The following is a 21,198-nucleotide window of genomic DNA, read 5'->3' as shown; positions in this document are numbered from 1 at the left end:
GTTCGGGGGGAAGAGATGTAGGTATGAGGTATCGTGATAATTTTCTTAAATAATTAGTTTTGGTGTCTTTTCAGTCTATGTTTTGTTGCTGTATTTTTTCGCTTGTTTTGTGTATGTCACCATGGCCCAATTGGGCTTTCGTGTGAATAAATCTATCTGTCTATCTAAATCTATCTATCTATCTATCTATCAAAGAAGGCAGCGCCCGAAAACTGATCATACCTGACTGTAAGTTCCATAACTTCCGATAGTTCCGAGTAACTGCGGCCGATCAGATAATATAGTTTTCCTGTATACTAGAGAATCTCACAGAATCGTTTTATTTTATTACTTTGAACTTCACGTACTTGTATAGAAAATGAGATATAAAAAGAAAACATAGCAAATGTTAATCCAAAAGTATGACAGCCTCATTTTTTTCTCTAGCATTTTCCTCTTTTCCAGACTCTGAAGCTCGCTGGGATTTTAAAGAATCTTTCGGTCCAGAAATGGTAGGCTTGGTTGGAATACTAACAGATGCTGATGACTCGAACCGTTGGGTTGGTTGGATCTTTTTTGAGATCTGGACAGCACTTGGTTTGGAAGTTGTTGAAACATCAGTAGACACTGCTGTTGGTTTGAACCCTGCTGAAAATAAAAGGAAATCAAATTTCTATTTTCATCAAGTACACTCTTTTCAGTGACCTATTGCCGAGACCAACCTTAGTCCTAGCATGATAAGAACGGGCAGTCTGGATAGACGGTATCATCTCACACGGAGCTTTAGCAGACAATAATAGTCTTTCTTGAGAAAAAGCTCAATAATCCAAGATGCTGCAGGATTGTAGGGAGCTAATATCAGTCATGGGCCTTTTTTTTTAAGTCGGTTTCCCGCCTTCCCTTTTACAGTAACTTTTTAAAAAGTGTCTTAGATAGGTCAATTTTTACAGATATCCTTAGGTTTTAATTTTGCAACAATTTTATCCCTACTGGGTTTCCCAAGAAAAAAACACACATTGTATCCAGCCGCAGCTAATTAAGCGTGTGTCAATTATTTCTGGAAGAAGCTACAATTCACTTCGTGGCCATGGCATTCGAGGAAACTGTCTCCAGAATAGATTTATCATGAAAAGAGAAATCAACAATGCAACAGCACAAACACAAAAAAAAAGAAAAAAAAAGAAGAGAGACAGAAGGAGAAAAGGAAGACTGTTTTCCTAAATTTTCCTAAATTAGTGATTAATATAGACCAGCACTTGAATGAGGCCTTAACCCTACTCATCCATACAATCACATAGGTCAAACAGCATAGCCATACACAATCAACCATAAAGAATAATCCATGGACAGGCAGTCATGTCGTCAATAAGTATAAGTCGTCATTTACCAAACAATAGAAAAAATAATATAGACAAATAATTCAGAGGCAACACCCAACATAAGGGCTCATCAGGAGAATACACTGGCCTATATAGGGTTTCGCCACTTTAAATTCTCATGAATTCTCTATTCTAGAGAACTGTCTCTAGAATCTATATATATAAAAATAAGTTGTCTGTGTGTGGATCTGTGGATGGATCAGGTGACGTCACCTGAAAAAACTGGATCAGGTGACAAAACTGAAAACTGAAAAAAACTAAAAAAAGGCAAAAACTACAAAAAAAACTAAAAACTAATAAAAAAAATAAAAAAGCTAAAAAACTAAAAAAAATAAAAAAAGGCAAAAACTACAAAAAAACTAAAAACTAATAAAAAAGCTAAAAAACTAAAAAAACTAAAAAAAGGCAAAAACTACAAAAAAAACTAAAAACTAATAAAAAAAATAAAAAAGCTAAAAAACTAAAAAAACTAAAAAAACTAAAAAAAGGTAAAAAACTAAAAAAACTAAAAACTAAAAAAACTAAAAAAAAGGAAAAAACTGAAAAATAAGCTAAAATAAAGGTAAAAACCAATAAAAAACTACAAAAAACTGAAAAAACTAAAAAAAGGCAAAAACTACAAAAAAAACTAAAAACTAATAAAAAAAGTAAAAAAGCTAAAAAACTAAAAAACTAAAAAAACTAAAAAAAGGTAAAAAACTAAAAAAACTAAAAAATAAAAAAAAATCAAAAAAGGAAAAAACTGAAAAATAAGCTAAAATAAAGGTAAAAACCAATAAAAAACTAAAAAGAAAAAAAGGAAAAAACTAAAAAAAATTTTCATCTAAAAAACTAAAAAAACTAAAAAAGGTAAAAACTAAAAGAACTAAAAAAGAAAAAAATAAATGACGACACTCAAAGAGAAAGCGACCAGGACAAAAGGAATGTTCGATTAGCAATCAACAAATCACCGGGACACAGGGAGTATAAATGACGACCAGGACATAAGTAAAAAAAAAACTAACAAAACTAAAAAGAAGGTAAAAACTACAAAAAAACTAAAAAGAAAAAAAACTAAAAAAAGGCAAAAACTACAAAAAAAAACTAAAAACTAATAAAAAAAATAAAAAAGCTAAAAAACTAAAAAAACTAAAAAAACTAAAAAAAGGTAAAAAACTAAAAAAACTAAAAACTAAAAAAAACTAAAAAAAAGGAAAAAAACTGAAAAATAAGCTAAAATAAAGGTAAAAACCAATAAAAAACTAAAAAAAAAAACTGAAAAAACTAAAAAAGGCAAAAACTACAAAAAAAAAACTAAAAACTAATAAAAAAAGTAAAAAAGCTAAAAAACTAAAAAAACTAAAAAAAGGTAAAAAACTAAAAAAAATAAAAAATAAAGAAAAACTAAAAAAAAGGAAAAAACTGAAAAATAAGCTAAAATAAAGGTAAAAACCAATAAAAAACTAAAAAGAAAAAAAGGAAAAAACTAAAAAAAATTTTCATCTAAAAAACTAAAAAAAACTAAAAAAGGTAAAAACTAAAAGAACTAAAAAAGAAAAAAATAAATGACGACACTCAAAGAGAAAGCGACCAGGACAAAAGGAATGTTCGATTAGCAATCAACAAAGCACCGGGACACAGGAAGTATAAATGACGACCAGGACATAAGTAAAAAAAAAAACTAACAAAACTAAAAAGAAGGTAAAAACTACAAAAAAAAAGAAAAAAAAACTAAAAACTAATAAAAAAACTAAAAAATCTAAAAATCTAAATAAACTAAAAAAGAAAAAAAAGGAAAAAAATAAAGGAGAAAAACAAAACTAAAAAACGAATGTATATACAGACCGGGACACCGGGATACAAATGACGACCGGGACACAGGGAATATAAATGACGACCGGGACACAGGGACACAACTACAACGGGGACACCGGGGGAAACAGGGGGATATAAATGACGACCGGGACACCGGGACAGGGAATGGTCGATTAGCAATCACCATCAACAAAGCTCAAGGGCAATCATTAGAATCATGAGGTATAGATCTGAATACAGATTGTTTTCCCATGGACCATTATATGTTGCATGTTCAAGAGTCGGTAAACCTGACAATCTATTTATATGCAAAGACAATGGGACAGCAAAGAATGTTGTATATTCGCAAGTTTTACGTAGTTAAAACCACATATATATATATATATATATATATATATATATATATATATATATATATATATATATATATATATATATATATATCTATATTCACAGGTGGGACATAGGGACACAACTACAATGGCACGTAACTATTATGGCGCGTAACGACTTACGCGCGCGGGGGGGCTTGGGGGGGGCGCGAAGCGCCCCCACCAACTAGGTGTTGGGGTGGCGCGAAGCGCCACCCCAACAGCTAGTAGATTTATATATATTTACAAGCCCCCCCCCGCGCATAAGTCGTTACGCGCCATATTAGTTACGCACCATTGTAGTTGTGTCCCTGTGTCCCACCTGTGAATATATATATGTTGCATATAAATAGATTGTCAGGTTTACTGACTCTTGAACATGCAACATTTAATTGTCCATGGGAAAAACAATCCGTATTCAGATCTATACCTCGTGATTCTAATGATGTGTCCCTGTGTCCCGGTCGTCATTTATATTCCCTGTGTCCCTGTCGTCATTTGTGTCCCGGTGTCCCAGTTTGTAATTTATCTTTTGAGTGTCCCGGTCGTCATTTATATTCCCTGTGTCCCGGTCGTCATTTGTGTCCCGGTGTCCCGGTCTGTAATTTCTATTCGAACAATCCCTGTGTCCCGGTCGTCATTTATATATCCCGCCTGTGCCCCCGGCGTCCCCATTGTAGTTGTGTCCCTGTGTCCTGGTCGTCATTGATATTCCCTGTGTCCCGGTCGTGATTTGTGTCCGGGTGTCCCAGTCTGTAATTTCTCTTTGAGGTTCCCGGTCGTCATTTATATTCCCTGTGTCCCGGTCGTCATTTATATTCCCTGTGTCCCGGTCGCCATTTGTGTCCCGGTGTCCCGGTATGTAATTTCATCAGTTGACAAACATGACGTCAGTTGACAAACATGACGTCAGTTGACAAACAACTTCATGACGCATACAGCTCAATCCTTATAATGACGTCAGTCGACAAACATGACGTCAGTCGACACACAAACATGACGTCACTCGACACACACACACAGACAACTTATTTATATATATATATATATATATATATATATATATATATATATATATATATATATATATATATATATATATATATATATGTATAATATTCATGCTGTGAAATCACCATATCCTCTTTCCAACGAAAAGTATGTGCCAATCGTTTTCCGAAAAAAGTTATAAACGTCTCTATACAATGTGGGAAAACTGACACAATTTTTTTCAATACAAAAATTTACTAAATAAATTAGTACAAAAAATGCAAACCAGTACAATCAAAAATTTTTATGAACACTTTGAAGCAGCGAATAATCAACTTTAAGTAACAGTTTAATAATGTTTTCACTAATATGACCATTCAACACATAAACACTTGTAAATATAACTAAATTAGCTTTAAAAGTATATTTAAGCAGTCTTAACAAAATAAACAACACATCATGGAATCTGCACAGCTTTGTAGAAATGTTTTGTATATGTTTCCTATTTTGAGTTTTCACAGAACAATTTTAAAAACACTTTTGCAAAAATGCTAAGATTCGTACTAAGTTCATTTTTAATGCTTAATTTATATATATATATATATATATATATATATATATATATATATATATATATATATATATATATATATATATATATATATATATATATATATATGTGTGTGTATATATATATATTTCTGCGAGGAAAGAGACGTTGAAGGAGGCCAAAAAAGTCGGAAAGGGTCACACTGGGCAAAAAAAGGCTAGAGGAAACCAAGAGCGTTCACAAAAGATGAGAAAAAATCGTAAGACAGTAAAATAAGGCAAAAGATGACAAAGGCAGAAGGAAAGCAAGAGGAGAACAAGAACGTGAGAATAAGACTAGACCAAGTCATGAGGGAGTAAAGAAATATAGACGGAGCAAAAGGAGGCCCATATGAGACCATGAATATTGTAAAAGACTAAACTAAGTCGTAAGGAAACAAAGGGAGGCGAAAGACAGCAAAGTAGGTCAAATTAGATAAAAGGAGAGTCGAGCGTCATAAAAGACTAGACCAAAGTCGTAAGGAAGTAAATAAGTAAGGACAAAAGGAGTGACAAATGAGAGTAAGAACGTTTAAAAAGTCTACAAGAAGTCATAAGACAGTAAAAGAAGGCAAAAGAAGGCAAAGGACGCATGGCGCTGAAGGAGGGTCAAATGAGAGTAAGAACGTTGTAAGAAGTCCACAAGAAGTCATAAGACACTAAAAGAAGGCGAAAGAAGGCAAAGAACACATGGGGCAGAAAGGGGGTCAAATGAGAGTAAGAACGTTGTAAAAAGTCTACAGGATTTCATAAGACAGTAAAAGAAGGCAAAGAACACACGGGGCAGAAGGGGGGTGAGATGAGAGTAAGAAAGCTGTAAAAAGTCTACAAGAAGTCGTAAGACAGTAAAAGAAGGCAAAAGAAGGCAAAGGACGCATGGGGCAGAAGGGGGGTCAGATGAGAATAAGAATGTTGTAAAAAGTCTAAAAGAAGTCATAAGGCAAGTAAAAGAAGGCGAAAGAAGGCAAAGAACACATGGAGCGGAAGGGGGGTCAGATGAGAGTAAGAAAGTTGTAAAAAGTCTACAGGATTTCATAAGACAGTAAAAGAAGGCAAAGAACACATGGGGCAGAAGGGGGGTCAGATGAGATGAGAGTAAGAAAGTTGTAAAAAGTCTACAAGAAGTCGTAAGACAGTAAAAGAAGGCGAAAGAAGGCAAAGGACGCATGGGGCAGAAGGGGGGTCAGATGAGAATAAGAAAGTTGTAAAAAGTCTACAAGAAGTCGTAAAACAGTAAAAGAAGGCGAAAGAAGGCAAAGGACGCATGGGGCAGAAGGGGGGTCAGATGAGAATAAGAATGTTGTAAAAAGTCTAAAAGAAGTCATAAGGCAGTAAAAGAAGGCGAAAGAAGGCAAAGGACGTATGGGGCAGAAGGGGGTCAGATGAGAATAAGAATGTTGTAAAAAGTCTAAGAGAAGTCATAAGGCAGTAAAAGAAGGCAGAAGAAGGCAAAGGACTCATGGGGAAGAAGAAGAGCCAGATGAGAATAAGAACGTTGTAAAAAGTCGACACTGAAGTCATAAGATAGTAAAAGAAGGCGAAAGAAGGCAAAGGACGCATGGGGCAGAAGGAGGGTGAGATGAAACCAAAAACACCGGAGGAATAATAGACTAAGTCAATAGACAGGATTTCAGAACCTAGCAAAAGAAGTCACATAGGAGCTAAAAAGACTAAAAGAGTGCTTTAACTGTGCCAATGGGAAGTGATATGTTACCACAAACTAACAAAAAATTCACAAAATCACACAATCCGGAAAAGGTCTTTTGATCTTGGAATAGCCTAAAATAGTTGGAAGAACCTCAGATGAGAAGTTGGACCAACTTCAAAATTAGGTCAAAAGAATAGACAAACATGGAAAAAACACTTTTGATAATGAAATAGGCTAAAAGAAGTTGTAGACACATCGAATAACCCCTAATTTAACTTGCCTAAACTCTATTCTATGTCCTATCATTTTTACCTTTCAAGTTTAATTTCATCTTTCACATACTAAAGACACATCATCACAACAAGAAAACCGACAAAAGGAAGAATAATACAGTCCTAATCTCTACTCCCTTTCACTATTTTCATTGCCTACATTTTCAGTTTCGTTTTTAAACATGTCCGTTAATGAACACTAATCCTAGCAAAAAGACCGGCAGAGGCGTCGCTCCAAACGCCAAAAAATCAAAGCAGTCATCTCTATGTCCAAATTTTCATCATAGTATACTTAGAACAAGAAATTCCAATGTACCAGACCCTAAATTCACTGACCTTAAGCAGGGTAAAACATTTCCATGTCTGAACTTTCATCACAAGTGATTCAACATAAAAAGTTTGAAGTGGCAGAAACTAGATTCATTAGTCAAAAGTGGGGACGATCAACTAAAGAACCAATCCAAGAAATTTCGTCAAATTTTATGAAGGAAAGCAATCTGAAAGCCAGCATACATATGTAAGAACACCACATAGGCCACTATTTATCACATATATCTATACATATTTAAATAACATAAAACTAGCATACCACAGGGGCTAAAAAATAACTAAATAAACCACTGTAAATTATAGAAGAAAGTAATGTGAAAGGTCAGACTAGCGATATTCAGTTTTCTCACACTCAAAATTGATTAAACCAAAACCTAAAAAACCCAAAATTACTAAAACAAAAATAAAAAACGACCTCATATAGGAACTCAACCACGTTAGATCATTTCAGAGAAGTCTGCCCAGTAAACTAAACTCATAGCAAGCATAAAATAGAACCTAAGCCCGGATAATTCAAGGAGACCTAAATTTGAGCCCCCCTTAACCAAGCAAAAGGCATTCAGCCTATGATAGGGGGCTGTCACCCTGTCCAGCAGCCCACTATTTCAGTCAAGGCTCGATGTTTACATCACAGTGCTTTTTTCTAAATAAATAGCTACCATTCTGTTAAAATGGGAAACATTTACTCTTCCACATACATCAGAAACACATCACAAGAAGTTCGGAGAATTTACGCGCATCTGAAAGCCCGAAAACCCTATGTGTAATCCGGTTCTAGGTGTTTACCCTCTGGAAATACACCCCGAAAAGCAGTGCGAGTCCCCCTCCCACTGGATAAATTCCGGTAACACCTCCCGCCTAAACTTTAAAATGTTTTTTGGAAATATATTTATTTACGATAGTTTATTTGGGTAAGAGATTTCCTTCCCCCTCTCCCGGAAAAATTGTTTTTACACACCCCACCTTAATTTTAAGCTGTTTCATGGAAGTTATTTATGTACAATATCTTTTTGGGTGTTAGATTTCAGTCCACCTTTCCGGAAACATTCTTTAACACCTCCCACCTTAATTTTAAACTCTTCTTTCCATGTTAGTTATTTACGATAACTTTTTGGATGTTAGATTCAGACCCCTACTCCCAGAAAACGGAGGGGTGTTTACTGTCATATTGTGCCATATAAGATAAATTTTTGCCAAAACAGGATTAAAATATCAGAGAAATCGATTTTTCATAGTCTAAAGCTTTAAAACAGGAGGTTTTAAGCCACCCTATCTTGAAAGACCACCACAGAGGGGCGTTTACTGCCATTTTACGCAATAAAAGATCAATTTTGCCCAAACAGGGACAGACCCCACCCTGCAGTTTGTGTAATTTTTTGTGACTTAGCAGATAGACTAAGTTTTATTTTTATTAGGGTTATAGAGTTTGCTTTCATTTTATGTCACTTAAAATAAAGTCAATATTAAAAGCAAGTAATGAACAATAAACCTTCTTTTTTCATTATAGCCTAAAATTGGTGTGACTTCAGCTGATGCAATCCCCTTTCTTGGTCCGTGTCTTTATTTTAATTTCACCTTAAAATCTTGTTTATTGGTTTTGCGTCAAAATTCTGTAATTTCCCAATTTGGGTAAAATTTTTAATAAGTATATGTAAAGAAAGGACGACAGGTTGATTGATAAAGGATAAAAAGTATAGTTAATGGAAACAACATAAATCTGTAACAAAAGGAAAATAAAAACTGAAAAATGAACGAAGGGCCTTAATAATAATGAGTTCCCCTGTAAAAGTTTATCCGAATTGTGTTTATCTTAAAATAATAAAATTGGTCTTGGTAATTTACTAATTGGCAAAACAAATTGCTATGTTTCCAAGCACATTAAAACACAGCAAAGTTATTTGATTTTCCACTAATATCTTAATTATTTTTATTTGTAACACTCGGATCACATGAACTGCCATAACCCTTCTCTATCACTTGCAGAGTTCGAACCTCAGAATCACAGCCACCAGCTGGTTCACGCCTGTAGAGCTTGTAGAAATGCTCAGACCCTTGGGAGTTACCTACGTAGGTATAGTGAAAAAGAACAAAGGCGAAATCCCACCCATTTCCGCGCTACCCATACAAGGGAACCCAACTCGCCCATCTTCGGGTTTAGAGGCCATCTGACACTAGTGTCAATATGTTCAAAAAAAAAAAAAAAAAAAAAAAAAAAAAAAAAAAAAAAAACAAGAAACAAAGGTTGCTTCTTGCGTTATCGACGCCCTTTTCATTAGATATTGATCACAAGAGTAGTAAACCAGAGATAATCATGACGTGCAACCCAATAAAAAGTGAAGTAGACTTTCCACACAAAAGGTGTCCTAATTACCAGACTATCGCCATGTCTAGCCGACGGTCCATGGCTGTGTCGCATGCGATCATATACATAGCTGGAGTCAATGCCAAAGTCGTTCTGAGTTACTCAAGACCCCAAGAAAATGAATGGACCCAAAGAAAATGCTGATAGAGTTAGGACGATGCCTCGTCGATCCACAGCTTGAATCACAGAAACCCTTCAAACGATCCATGAAAACTCGTTTTTGATCGACAATATTACGACATTTTCAGTTGAGATGTCCACCAGGTGTTTTCTTCATGTTCCAAGACCGAAAAGGCCGTTGCATCGTTTGTCCCAGAGGAAAGAACAGAAAATCAAAGTATACCTGCAGTGCATACAAAAAAAGTGCATACTTATCCACTCTGCCTCGATCCGGCTATATCTTATAGTTTATCGTTTTCAATATGGCAGCATTAACATTTACACAAATATTATTGTTGACTATTTTACCTAAAACATTTATCTCAAAGATCTAGGACATCTACCAACTTACTTTGCAGAGTGAAGTGGCTTCAAGACAACCCGAAGGGTTTAAACAATACTCAATGGCAATACACTTTTACCGAAACAGATACAAAGATGAGATTATTGCTAAGGCCTGGTAAGTATAATTACAGATAAGATTTAGCACCGAACTAAAATCTTGAGAAAAAGTACACAAGATTTGACAGCAAATATCCTTCTTGTCCCTTTAAATAAAATCTAACCATCCTTTTCAGCTTAAATACCCCTCAAGTTATAGCACTGGATTAACGCAGCTGGGTTTTTTTCTGGCGCAAAACATTTTATGCTCAACGGATACTGAAAAAAATCGGTGCTGTTCTTAACAAATTGGTTAACAAGCAAACGGAAAAGTTAAGAGTATGGAATTCATTAGAAAACAGGCCGTTTTATGATAATCGCTTTATTATGAACCTTTACAGGAGACAACAGACAGATTAGGGGTTTGATAACAGACTCCACTCTCAAGTACTTTGGCTGTTTGCATTCATCTACTTTTATTTTCTCTCTTGTTTATTAAGACTATAATACTTCTACAGCAACTGCTAACTATTAACTGCAGCACCAACCCTCCTTGCCAATACATCACCAGATGCTCCTCCCGTCCAGCCTATCCAAAACCTCAATGTTTACCCCCTACCATCAATCCCTAATTTTCATTTAATCCTTCCTTGGGCATTCTTTCTAGACAATTCAGGGATGAATTGCTTCTCATCGAGCCATAATGGTAACCAAAAAGTAAAATATTTGGTAACTCGTCATCGATAAACGCCCTAGCTATCAATGAAGCCTTTTTAATCCTAGAAAAAAGGGATCAACCAACATTCTTCATACAGCTTGTCGTTTGACATATGTTCAGTCACTGGGGCACCTAAACTATTATTAGACAATTCCGCTAGAGAACATTTAACAATTCTTCCTCTGCCTTTTGAAGCACAAACACTTCAGAACCATAACTAACCACTGTAATCATAATAGCTTTCAATATTCTAGCCTTAATTCTCAGAATTATCTTCCTATTCTTCCAAATTAGCAAACATTACTCAACTTCAAAATAATTGCTTAAGTAAAACACCATTTATCCACTGGACGGACAGAGTGGTTAAAGTACAGATAAGGGCAGGAGCTAAACAGGCAATGCTGCTGACCAACGAGATCAGAACGAGGTGATAGAGGTACTGGGGACATATTATCACCATAAATGAAGACCAACTCCGACGCATTGCATGGTGTTGGGCAACACACTGTCTTCAAAAGAGAGAAAAGCAGCACAACACACTAGATCATTCCCTAGAGAAAGACGCAAAGGTCTTTGAACTAAGCTGAATGAGCTATGCTCCCTGGCAGCAAGTCAAGTGGGAACTCTCACGGGGGGGGGGGGGACAATTTCCCTGTGATTTAAACAACTTTATTCAGTCCAGATCAACTGTATTGTGGAAAGCATACCGTTCGGAGCAAATCGATGTTTATGAGTATTGAAGGGATATTTTGTACAACTCTTGCAATCCTTGTCCATCTTGGTAATTAAGTGGTCTTCAATGCTTGGCAATTCTCATCTATCAGCAAGACTTGTCGAGCTTCTAAGGAATATCAACCCTATTACCTCCGACTTATTATATGTTCATGACTACAAATAGCATACTATATTGGGTAACCGATAAAAGACAACAAAGCTTAGGGGTTCTTCAGGTTCCACCCTCTAAAAAAACACCAAACTAACCAAACCCAGAAGAAATGTCCGTTTATCAAAACTCACTGTAATACGGTGTTTCTTAACAAAATATCATTTCCTCTATGGGTGCTTAACCTCAAAGTCACCTTGCAGCACCATATGTAGTCACAGTTCCGATTAGGCATACTCGTGAACAGTCCACCATAACACAAGTATGAGGCTCCACAGGTAGGGCCAAGTTTTAAGGGATAGAGATGAAGAAAGAACCCAGAGACAGAAAACAGACCCCAGACCCTCTCACAACAACGAAACAGCTCTAACATTTCGTACGCAACCTATCATCGTCATGGCTTTAATCATAGTTAACAGAAGCTGAAATAAAAAGTGACTCAATATATTTGTATATTGAATTAAAGAATGTCAATACTAAAACTGTGCCATTACCGGGACACAAAACATTAGTAATTACTCAGGGTTACTTATCTGGATCCTGTAACAGTTACCCTTCCCATCGCAAAACCGTGTCCTACTAGGGTTTCCACAAGTAGTTTCACTAGGGTTTCAACTACTCTAGGGTTTCATGAAAATAGAGACCCACCCAAAAACTTTAAATAAAAAGAGAATGGGTACATCCTTGTCTCACATCACGACCTTTTCTGAACCATCCACTAGGGCATTTTTTATCTTTAAAAACAGTTTGTTAATTTCGTAATGCCTCCTGACTGCTTACAAGTCTAGAGTCTAGGAACACGGTTTTGCGATGGAAAGGGTAACTGTCATAGGACCCAGATAAGTGACTCTAAATAATTACTAAAGTTCTAGGGCCAGACCGCTGTACATTTTTAGTATTGACGCTCTCATTGGTAATTACTTATAGTCACTAATCTGGATCCTGTAACAGTTATCCTTTCTATCACAAATCTTGCCCCTAACTTCCTCTATGGTTTCACGAAAATAAAGACCCAGCCAAAACCTCCAAATAAAAAGAGAAAGGATATATCCTTGTTTCACACCAGGACCTTTTCTTAACGTCTACTAGGGTCATTTTTTATCTTCAAAGACAGTTTGTTAGTTTCGTAATGCGTCCCAACTACCTACAAGCCTGAGCTCCACGTAACACAAGGTTTTCCAGAATCCATCGTTTATTAGCTAATACCATACCTCTAAATCTTGAAAAACTCCTGCATAACTGTTTAATGTACCCTCTATCTCTTCCAAAAATTTTTTATTTATCCCTCACCACCCTATCTGTTGCACCATGAATTCTGGATAGAATGAGCACAGCTCAGATTTTGTACATTTAAACTCAAAATTTATCGCTTAGAATTAAGATTCTGGATTGTCTTTTCTTTTTCAAAGGACTGCTCCCTTATCAGCATCTTATTCATAACATCTGAAAGCTAGGATCTGATTTAATTTTTGCCAGATAGCAGATTCTCATTAACTATTGTACTTCCATCTTTGCCAATTTATCTGTACATGAGAAAGCCGAGAATTCTAGATCTCGGCTTTCTCATGTACAAAACATGAGAAAAAAACTAGATCCGGGCTTTTCATGAGAAAAGCCCGGAAAACAGATTTCCGAAGCTTCAAAACAGGGACTTGATGTCTCCAATAAAGGGTTATTGGATTTACTGAATTCAATTCAATTTATTCAAATAAAAATAAAATATAACACAAATAATAATAAGGATCCTGGAAGCGAACTTGTTGAGGACCATAACCACAAAAAAATTCCAAAGTGTATTTTTTTTTCAAGATTGAATTTATACATTGGAACAGGAACAGATACAGAATCACTGTTTGGGGAAAGAAGCAATGACAAAATTTGGCTCCCCATCAGTATTCTTTGCTCCTCTCACCTGTGGTAAGTAGAAATTTCAACTTCTGGGGGTGGGCGACGTACCTCTAAAACCACTGATTTGTCTTTACCTTTTGACATTTTTTGTAAAACATAAAAGAAAATTTATTTATCGAGCTCAGGACTTTCGTAAGCTTACGAAACTTTTGGAGCATCAGTCCAGTCCTCTATATACAGACATAAAGGTTACCTTTACCTTGAGGTAAAAACATAGGAACTTTGTAGAAAGTAACCAAAAAATAAAATTTAGATATGAAACACAAACTTTTTACACATTTTATTAACAAAACATGTAAGAAACTGAGTGGTCAGACTCATGCCCTTTGACAGGCAGTGAAAAATAGTCACCCTTTTACTTTGCCATCCTCATTGGATGCACTTCTAATTTACTTTCCCCCTTTCCCCTTTAAAGTGATTAGAAACTAAGATCTGTGCGGCTAATAGTGGATTAGTCGCATTAAAAACTAAGATTAGAATCACATTAGAAACTAAGATTTATGCGACTAATAGTGGTTTAGTCGCATTAGAAACTAAGATTAGAATCACATTAGAAACTAGTGATAGAAACAAAGATTTATGCGACTAATAGTGGATTAGTCGCATTAGAAACTAAGATTAGAATCACATTAGAAACTAGTGATAGAAACTAAGATTTATGCGACTAATAGTGCATTAGCCACATTAGAAACTAAGATTAGAATAACATTAGAAACCAGTGATTAGAAACTAAGATATATGCGACTAATAGTGGATTAGCCGTACTAGAAACTAAGATTAGAATCATATTAGAAACTAAGATTTATGCGACTAATAGTGATTTAGTCGCACTAGAAACCAAGATTAGAATCACATTAGAAACCAGTGATTAGAAACTATGATTTATGCGGCTAATAGTGGATTAGGCACATTATAACTTAAGATTAGAATCACATTAGAAACCAGTAAATAGAAAGTAAGATTAATGCGACTAATAGTGGACTATTCGCATTAGAAACTAAGATTAGAATCACATTAGAAACCAATGATTAGAAACTATGATTTATGCGGCTAATAGTGGATTAGGCACATTATAACTTAAGATTAGAATCACATTAGAAACCAGTAATTAGAAAGTAAGATTAATGCGACTAATAGTGGACTAGTCGCATTAGAAACTAAGATTAGAATCACATTAGAAACTAGTGATTAGAAACAAAGATTTATGCGACTAATAGTGGATTAGTCGCATTAGAAACTAAGATTAGAATCACATTAGAAACTAGTGATAGAAACAAAGATTTATGCGACTAATAGTGGATTAGTCGCATTAGAAACTAAGATTAGAATCACATTAGAAACTAGTGATTATAAACTAAGATTTTTGATGCTAATAAAGAGAATTATAAATAAAGAGAATGTGCGGCTAATTAAGGATAAACAGAAATTAAATGAAGAAAATTTCCCACTGGAGGTCGTAGTATTAGTCTGACAGGGTGTAGTTACGGCTTCTAAAATCAAAATACATCATGAGTTCTGTATTTTGTTCCATTGTTACTGTCAGTAGTAGGCTTGGGCAAATCTCAAGGGCACCCGAAGAGGAGGGCCGATGGGCTTCAGATCCTCCGTCGACGAAAAAATATTTAAAAGATCAGAAATTTAATAGTGTTCAAAAAACTAGGATAATCTTCATTAGCACAGAAGTTACTTTTTGGAAAAATAGCCCCCTTGAATATTTTTGGCAAGCCCTACTCCCTTCCTAAGATTTATGTAAGTACCCATTGGAGGAAAAAGAAATAAATCTGTGTGTATTTGCACATTCCTTATTTGATGAAACAAAGATTGCTATGTATACTTCCTGAACTTTAGTCCCAGTTAAAGCAAAGATTGAGAACTTGGAATTAAGAGCTACAAAGACGATAGAATAAATCCAGTATAAATCTTTTGCAGCTGATGTTTCTAGAATTTTTTCTCTTTGTGCGATTCTTTCGAGTTCTTTACGAAACTCAATTTATTTTTGCAAATGCCTTTCATTTGGACAAAGGAAACTGATCTATGGGTGAAATATTTTTTTAAAATGATCACAAAGTGATTACCAACCATTTGTGAGAAGCAAATTAAGGTTAAAAATGAGTGCAAGCACACGAGTGGTTAATGATATTCGTATACGTACGTTAGTGTCACTCCTAAGCGTATGCGTACGTTATAAGCGTATACGTACGTTAGAGTCACTCCTAAGCGTATACGTACGTTATAAGCGTATACGTACGTTAGTGTCACTCCTAAGCATCCAAATACTCCATCTTCCTACCGGACTGAACAAAGCCATATGAAGACCCTGAATACCTCAAATATCACAGGAGTAATTGAAAGCTTTAGAAAAACATACTTTTGTTACGGGTTAAGCAATTTTTGAACTCTGATCCGACTATTATCTGATTCAAATCGAACATTCAGCTCGAAAAAAAAAAATCAGTAAATTGTTGAATTAACTGCAAATTGTTGAGATATCTAAGAAATAATCATACCTTCAAGATCAAAATTTCGTCCCAACTCCAAACACTGATTTGCTTCATAATACGAACTTTTCCCTCTTTCCTAAACAGTAAAATATATGGACGAAATTATATATATGCACTGAATTTTGCATAGATAACTTTTTTCTTCATTTTTTTTTAAATTGTTGAACAAAATAATATAAACTTAAGTCTGTATATACAATTCAGTCCCTATATTTGACCCTTAAGGAGGGGATAAGGCTCATTAAAATTCATTTACGATATAAATAAATATCATACTAAATTCAGGATGAAATCCTGATTCTAAAGATATGCTGAAACCAGTTGCCAAACAAAAAATTATTTTTAGTCAAAACATAACTTTAGGGTAGGTTTTCCCCTTTTCTGAAAACTAAATTTTGGCTTTTAATTAGCCTATCTTGAAGCAAAAATTAGAACTTACCCAAATTGACAGTCATGGCAGATGACAGGGCACTAAGATAGATTTGATTCAGATTCTCTTCTCTCCTTTTCTTCAGTTTCAAAGCCCTAGATGTAATTTCTTCCATAGACTCATACTTACGCTTAGTAGCCATTGGGGCATCTTTAGTGACATGTACTTTTCCAGTTTTTACGTTTTGTGACATTGGATAATTGGTACCAGTGACTTTTCGATAGACAGTTTTTGAGGTTGATTGGCCAATGGTCTTATAAGACAAGGCGGAGCCAGCTTTTTCTACTTTTGGGAATTTTGTTTCTGGACACGATTGGTCAATGTTTTTCATCGTGGGGGTGGAACCCCTTTTTGGCACGGGGGTTGATTCCTCCGAGATACTGGATGTAGTTGTGATTGTAATTCCTTTTGGAATTTTTATTCCATGAAGTTCTAGTTTTCCCGGAGGTTCTGAACCTTCTTCAGATAAAGTTATTGGATGTGAATAAAGGGTTTTATCAGTTGTATTGAAGCTTGAGTTTGCCGAAACTGCCCTTACTGGTGATGAATTACTGTTATGTAATTTGGTTTTAGCCGAACATGAACTTGCTTCAGAATCGTGTCGCTTTTTAGGCGACAGATCTAGGACTTCTATAACAGTTTCAATTTCAACACGAGTTGATTTACAGTCTTTTGATTTTTTTGCAACAGGGGATTTTACTCTACTCTGAGGCTTATTCAAAATCTTTGTCGAATACTGCGATACAGTTGAAGCAGTTTTAGAAATCTTCAAACTTTGAGCAACTTTACTTACATTTCCGTGAAGAGGTTTTGGAGCGGCTGTTGTTTTCATCTCAGACGGAGGACTTAGCCTTTTAGAGAAATGGCTTTCTGAAGAGGAAGCAGTGATTCTGGCAACATCAAGTTTTTCAATTTGAACAACTGGTAGCATTTCCAAATTCTTATTGCTCGATACAGTATTGGCACTTTGTAGTAATTTTGCGCTTTGTTTCTGACGTCTATTTATATCCGTTTTTACATCTCTTACTTCAGAATCTTTACCATCAACACTGGCGGTTTGGCAACTAACTTGAGCTTCAACTACTTCCCTCGCACTTGCAGCAGAGACGGTATCAAATTTTTTTTCAAACTTACTATCTTTTGATTCTGGATTGACTCTTGTGATCTCTATACTTTTTAGAAAATGTTTCCCTGTCTGTTTACAATTTAGACTGTCGAAATTATGTCTAGATACGGCAAGCATAGAGCTATAAACTGAAGAAATTTCTGAAAGTTTTGATTCAGAAACAGAGGGAATAGGGGCAATTTTTTCAGAACTTTGTTGACCATTCATTTTGGATGAAGTTTCGTTTAACTTCGATAAGTTAACCACTTGACTATCAGCTTTACTTTCACCAACAGCTGAAACTGTTTCTTTGGCTGCAGGTTCGTCAATCACATCTAAATCTATTATCTCTGGTTCTTTTCCGTCAGTTCTTGGAATAATGTCTTCTAAATGTGTTCTTTGGAGCACTTTACTGGATTTTCTAGAATCGTGCGGCTGATTTTTAGTAAGATCAGTTGAGGAAGATACTTTAGGTAATGGACCGGGGAGGGATTTCTTCATGACTTCAGATTGATTAACATCCACAGAAAAAGTAGCCTAAAAACAGAGACCAATGTAAAATTAAGTAAGACAAACATTATTTCCTTATTGTAACAAACATATTTAGCCAGTTATATTATGTACTTAAGAGGGGGATGGTGTTGATGGAGAAAATCAATAGTATTACAATTGTTATGAGATTCTATTAATTAACGCGTAAAATTCGACGGTTCTTTTTGAAATAGGTTTCTACTCATTCTTGCCTAACATACTGTATAAAAACTATAAGAAAATGAAAAAACTGAAGATGTCTTCTCGTATTTGCTGTGATTAACGGAATTTCACTTGCCGAGAGACCATGGTAAGTCAAAGCACATTATGTAACATGTGAAACTGAACATTCTGAACTAAGCAAGCTGAAACGATTGGTCTAATCTCTTTTCCAGACAGTGTCTTTTCATATTCTTAGAGAGTTTGAGATCTTTTCATGCTTTTGAACATGGTTCGAGACTTCAGTTCTACGTCTGAACACAGTTTTTACCATATTTGGTAAAAGTGGTCATATTTACTAATTCTTAAAAGAAAAATAAACCGTACAAGTAACTGCCACTGTCAATTCATCTGTACAATTTGACTGATGTCACTCGGCCAATTTTGAATTAGCAGAGTGGCTACATTACAAAATCAATAGCATTTTGGAAGGGGAGCATAGTATCAAAATTACCAAAATTAAAATGAAAAGGTATTAATTTTTGAATAATAACATCAAAATTTGTTCTGAGAGTTGGGAAGGACAAAAAAATGCAAGAAGAACATAAGCCACAGGCACTTAAGCAAAGTAAGCACAAACAATGTAGCAGTTCAATATCTAAGTAATTATACATCTAATAAAATAATATATGACTTTCGTTACTATTGGCTCATCAGTTGCATTCATCTCAGTGCTTCCTTTATACCCAAATTTTCAGGGATTTCCCCCAAAATCTCGTAAAAACGGAGCGGCAACAACGCTTGGACCTAAAAGCGTCAAAGCTTTAAATTTGGCCCTTCGTTTGGCGTCACTTGGGCATTTTCTTTCAAGCCCTGTAATAATAATAATAATAATCTAATTAAAACCTCTTTACATACATAAAATCCACTAAGAAGAGTAGAAAAATAAAATAAAATGGAAACAATAAACAAGAAAAAACTCACAAGAAACAAACAACATCTCACCTACTTCAGCATTTTTAAGTCAGGAACTGAGATCAGACATTTATTATTGCTCTAATTTTGAATTAGCAGAGTGGCTACATTACAAAATCAAGAGCACGCTGATCTACTGATAAATTTTTCTGATTCGTTCTGAGCCAGAAAAAAAAGGAAAAAAAAAATAGTACCCAAAACTCCTTTGCCCGCAATGAACTTCACTAATGAGCATAAAGCAACTGAAAAACTTATTATGGACTCAAATTCACAGAAAAAATACCAGTGCCATCTAGCAGTCGTTTTAACTAAATAGTCTCATTCTAGTTAAACAACTACAAAGAAAGTAAATAAGGAGCAAAAATAAATAAATAAAAATTAAATTTGAGGCAGTCAAACTTCGTTAAGCAAGAAAGCTAAGTCAAACCCCCTCTCCCTGCAAACACGCCAATAACCACTGCTGCAATCATGGCATATTTATTTTAACGGCATGCATGAGGCTCGTTATAGGTTCGCAATACACACCTTCTCGTCTGACTTTGTTTGATCTTCCTTTTTTGAGAGTAACTTGATAGCAGTTAACTAAATTACTTAGAAGAACGATTTAACGCATTCTTAGTCAGAGGAAGCTTTTTATATTATCGAAATTTTATTCTAAAAATCATGTCGTGTCAAGAATAAACGATACAGCGCTTTTTGGTTGGAAATTTGGAAATCCAGAAACTGAGATTTCTCACAATGTCAGAAGAATTTGCCGTCTGTGAGAGTTTAGACAAGGAGACCGGTAATCAGCTGAATCTTCTAATGTAGATTAATACAGACACAAAGGATTTCTTTTTATTACATCTTAATTTAGATTCAATCGGTCAAGAAAACCAAACATTGAATAAATTATTTGTAATAGTTTTTCTTCTCTTTTATTTCTTTTAATCCATTATTTGTTTTTAGTCTTATTACCGTTGAAAGGCGTATTGAAATACATTTTCTTTAAGCATTTGTCTTAAAGTCAGTTGTCTCGGTCATCTTTTCGTTTCTTATTGTTTTTAAACGGTTATCGAGCAAAGAAACCGAAAGGAAGATTATCAAGTGGGGGGAGGGGCGGGGCAATTTCCGATATATATATCTGTGATGGTAATAAATCAAAGTACTTTAACTGTAGAATAGCTGGTAATATCTTATAAAAAAAGAAGACTAATTGGCTTTCAACATACCCAAAGACAAGAGGGGTGGGGGTAGAATACGCGGGGGACTAAAACATAACAGCGTCCACTTTAAGAGTTCAAGTGATCTTGGGACAAAGTTCCACTGTTTTAAGTAACTATCTTGTAACTCAATCCGTCGATGTTGCCATGAAACGAAGAGGAAAAGGCATTCCCTGGGTTTTGTCACGGTAGCAGGTTGCTACAGTCACATATAGCCACAGTTGTAAGCAGTCACAGTCGCTATATAAAGTAGCTTTAGTCAGAGAAACAGTAACGATTAGCATCTTGCACTTAGTCAAAGTTGCAAGTAGTCACTGTTACAGATACAAGTGGTTAAAGTCCCTGTCAAAACCAGTCACAGTTGCAAACAGCTACAGTTGCAGTTTCAGTCTCAAGTAGCCGCATTAGTCACCAGAAGCAGTCGCAGTCCCAGAGTGGAAGTCGTAAGTAGTTATAGTTGCAGTAATAAAAAGTCGCGGTCGCAAGCAGTCAAAGCTGCAGCCAGGGTATTAGTTTAGTAGTAATAGTTCTTC

General features: G+C 35.2%; 1 protein-coding gene across 2 annotated transcripts in view; it reads right to left on the bottom strand.

Moving 5' to 3' along the window:
* Nucleotides 1-304: 304 nt before the first annotated feature.
* Nucleotides 305-21,198, bottom strand: part of LOC136033541 (uncharacterized) — an 89,044-nt gene continuing 68,150 nt past the window's right edge. Inside the window, exons 13-14 of one of the 2 annotated variants that reach the window (XM_065714282.1) lie at nucleotides 16,703-18,335; nucleotides 305-627 (exon numbers count right to left, since the gene is read on the bottom strand). In XM_065714282.1, coding sequence (XP_065570354.1) covers nucleotides 389-627; nucleotides 16,703-18,335 — 1,872 coding nt within the window. In that variant the 3' untranslated portion in view covers nucleotides 305-388. The remainder of the gene's footprint in view (nucleotides 628-16,702; nucleotides 18,336-21,198) is intronic. The other variant, XM_065714283.1, reaches the window with a different exon arrangement.

Source organism: Artemia franciscana, chromosome 12, assembly GCF_032884065.1.
Source record: "Artemia franciscana chromosome 12, ASM3288406v1, whole genome shotgun sequence".
Taxonomy (NCBI): Eukaryota; Metazoa; Arthropoda; class Branchiopoda; order Anostraca; family Artemiidae; genus Artemia; species Artemia franciscana.
The sequence above is the reverse complement of the archived record's forward strand: the minus strand, read 5'-3'. Positions and strand labels throughout refer to the sequence as shown.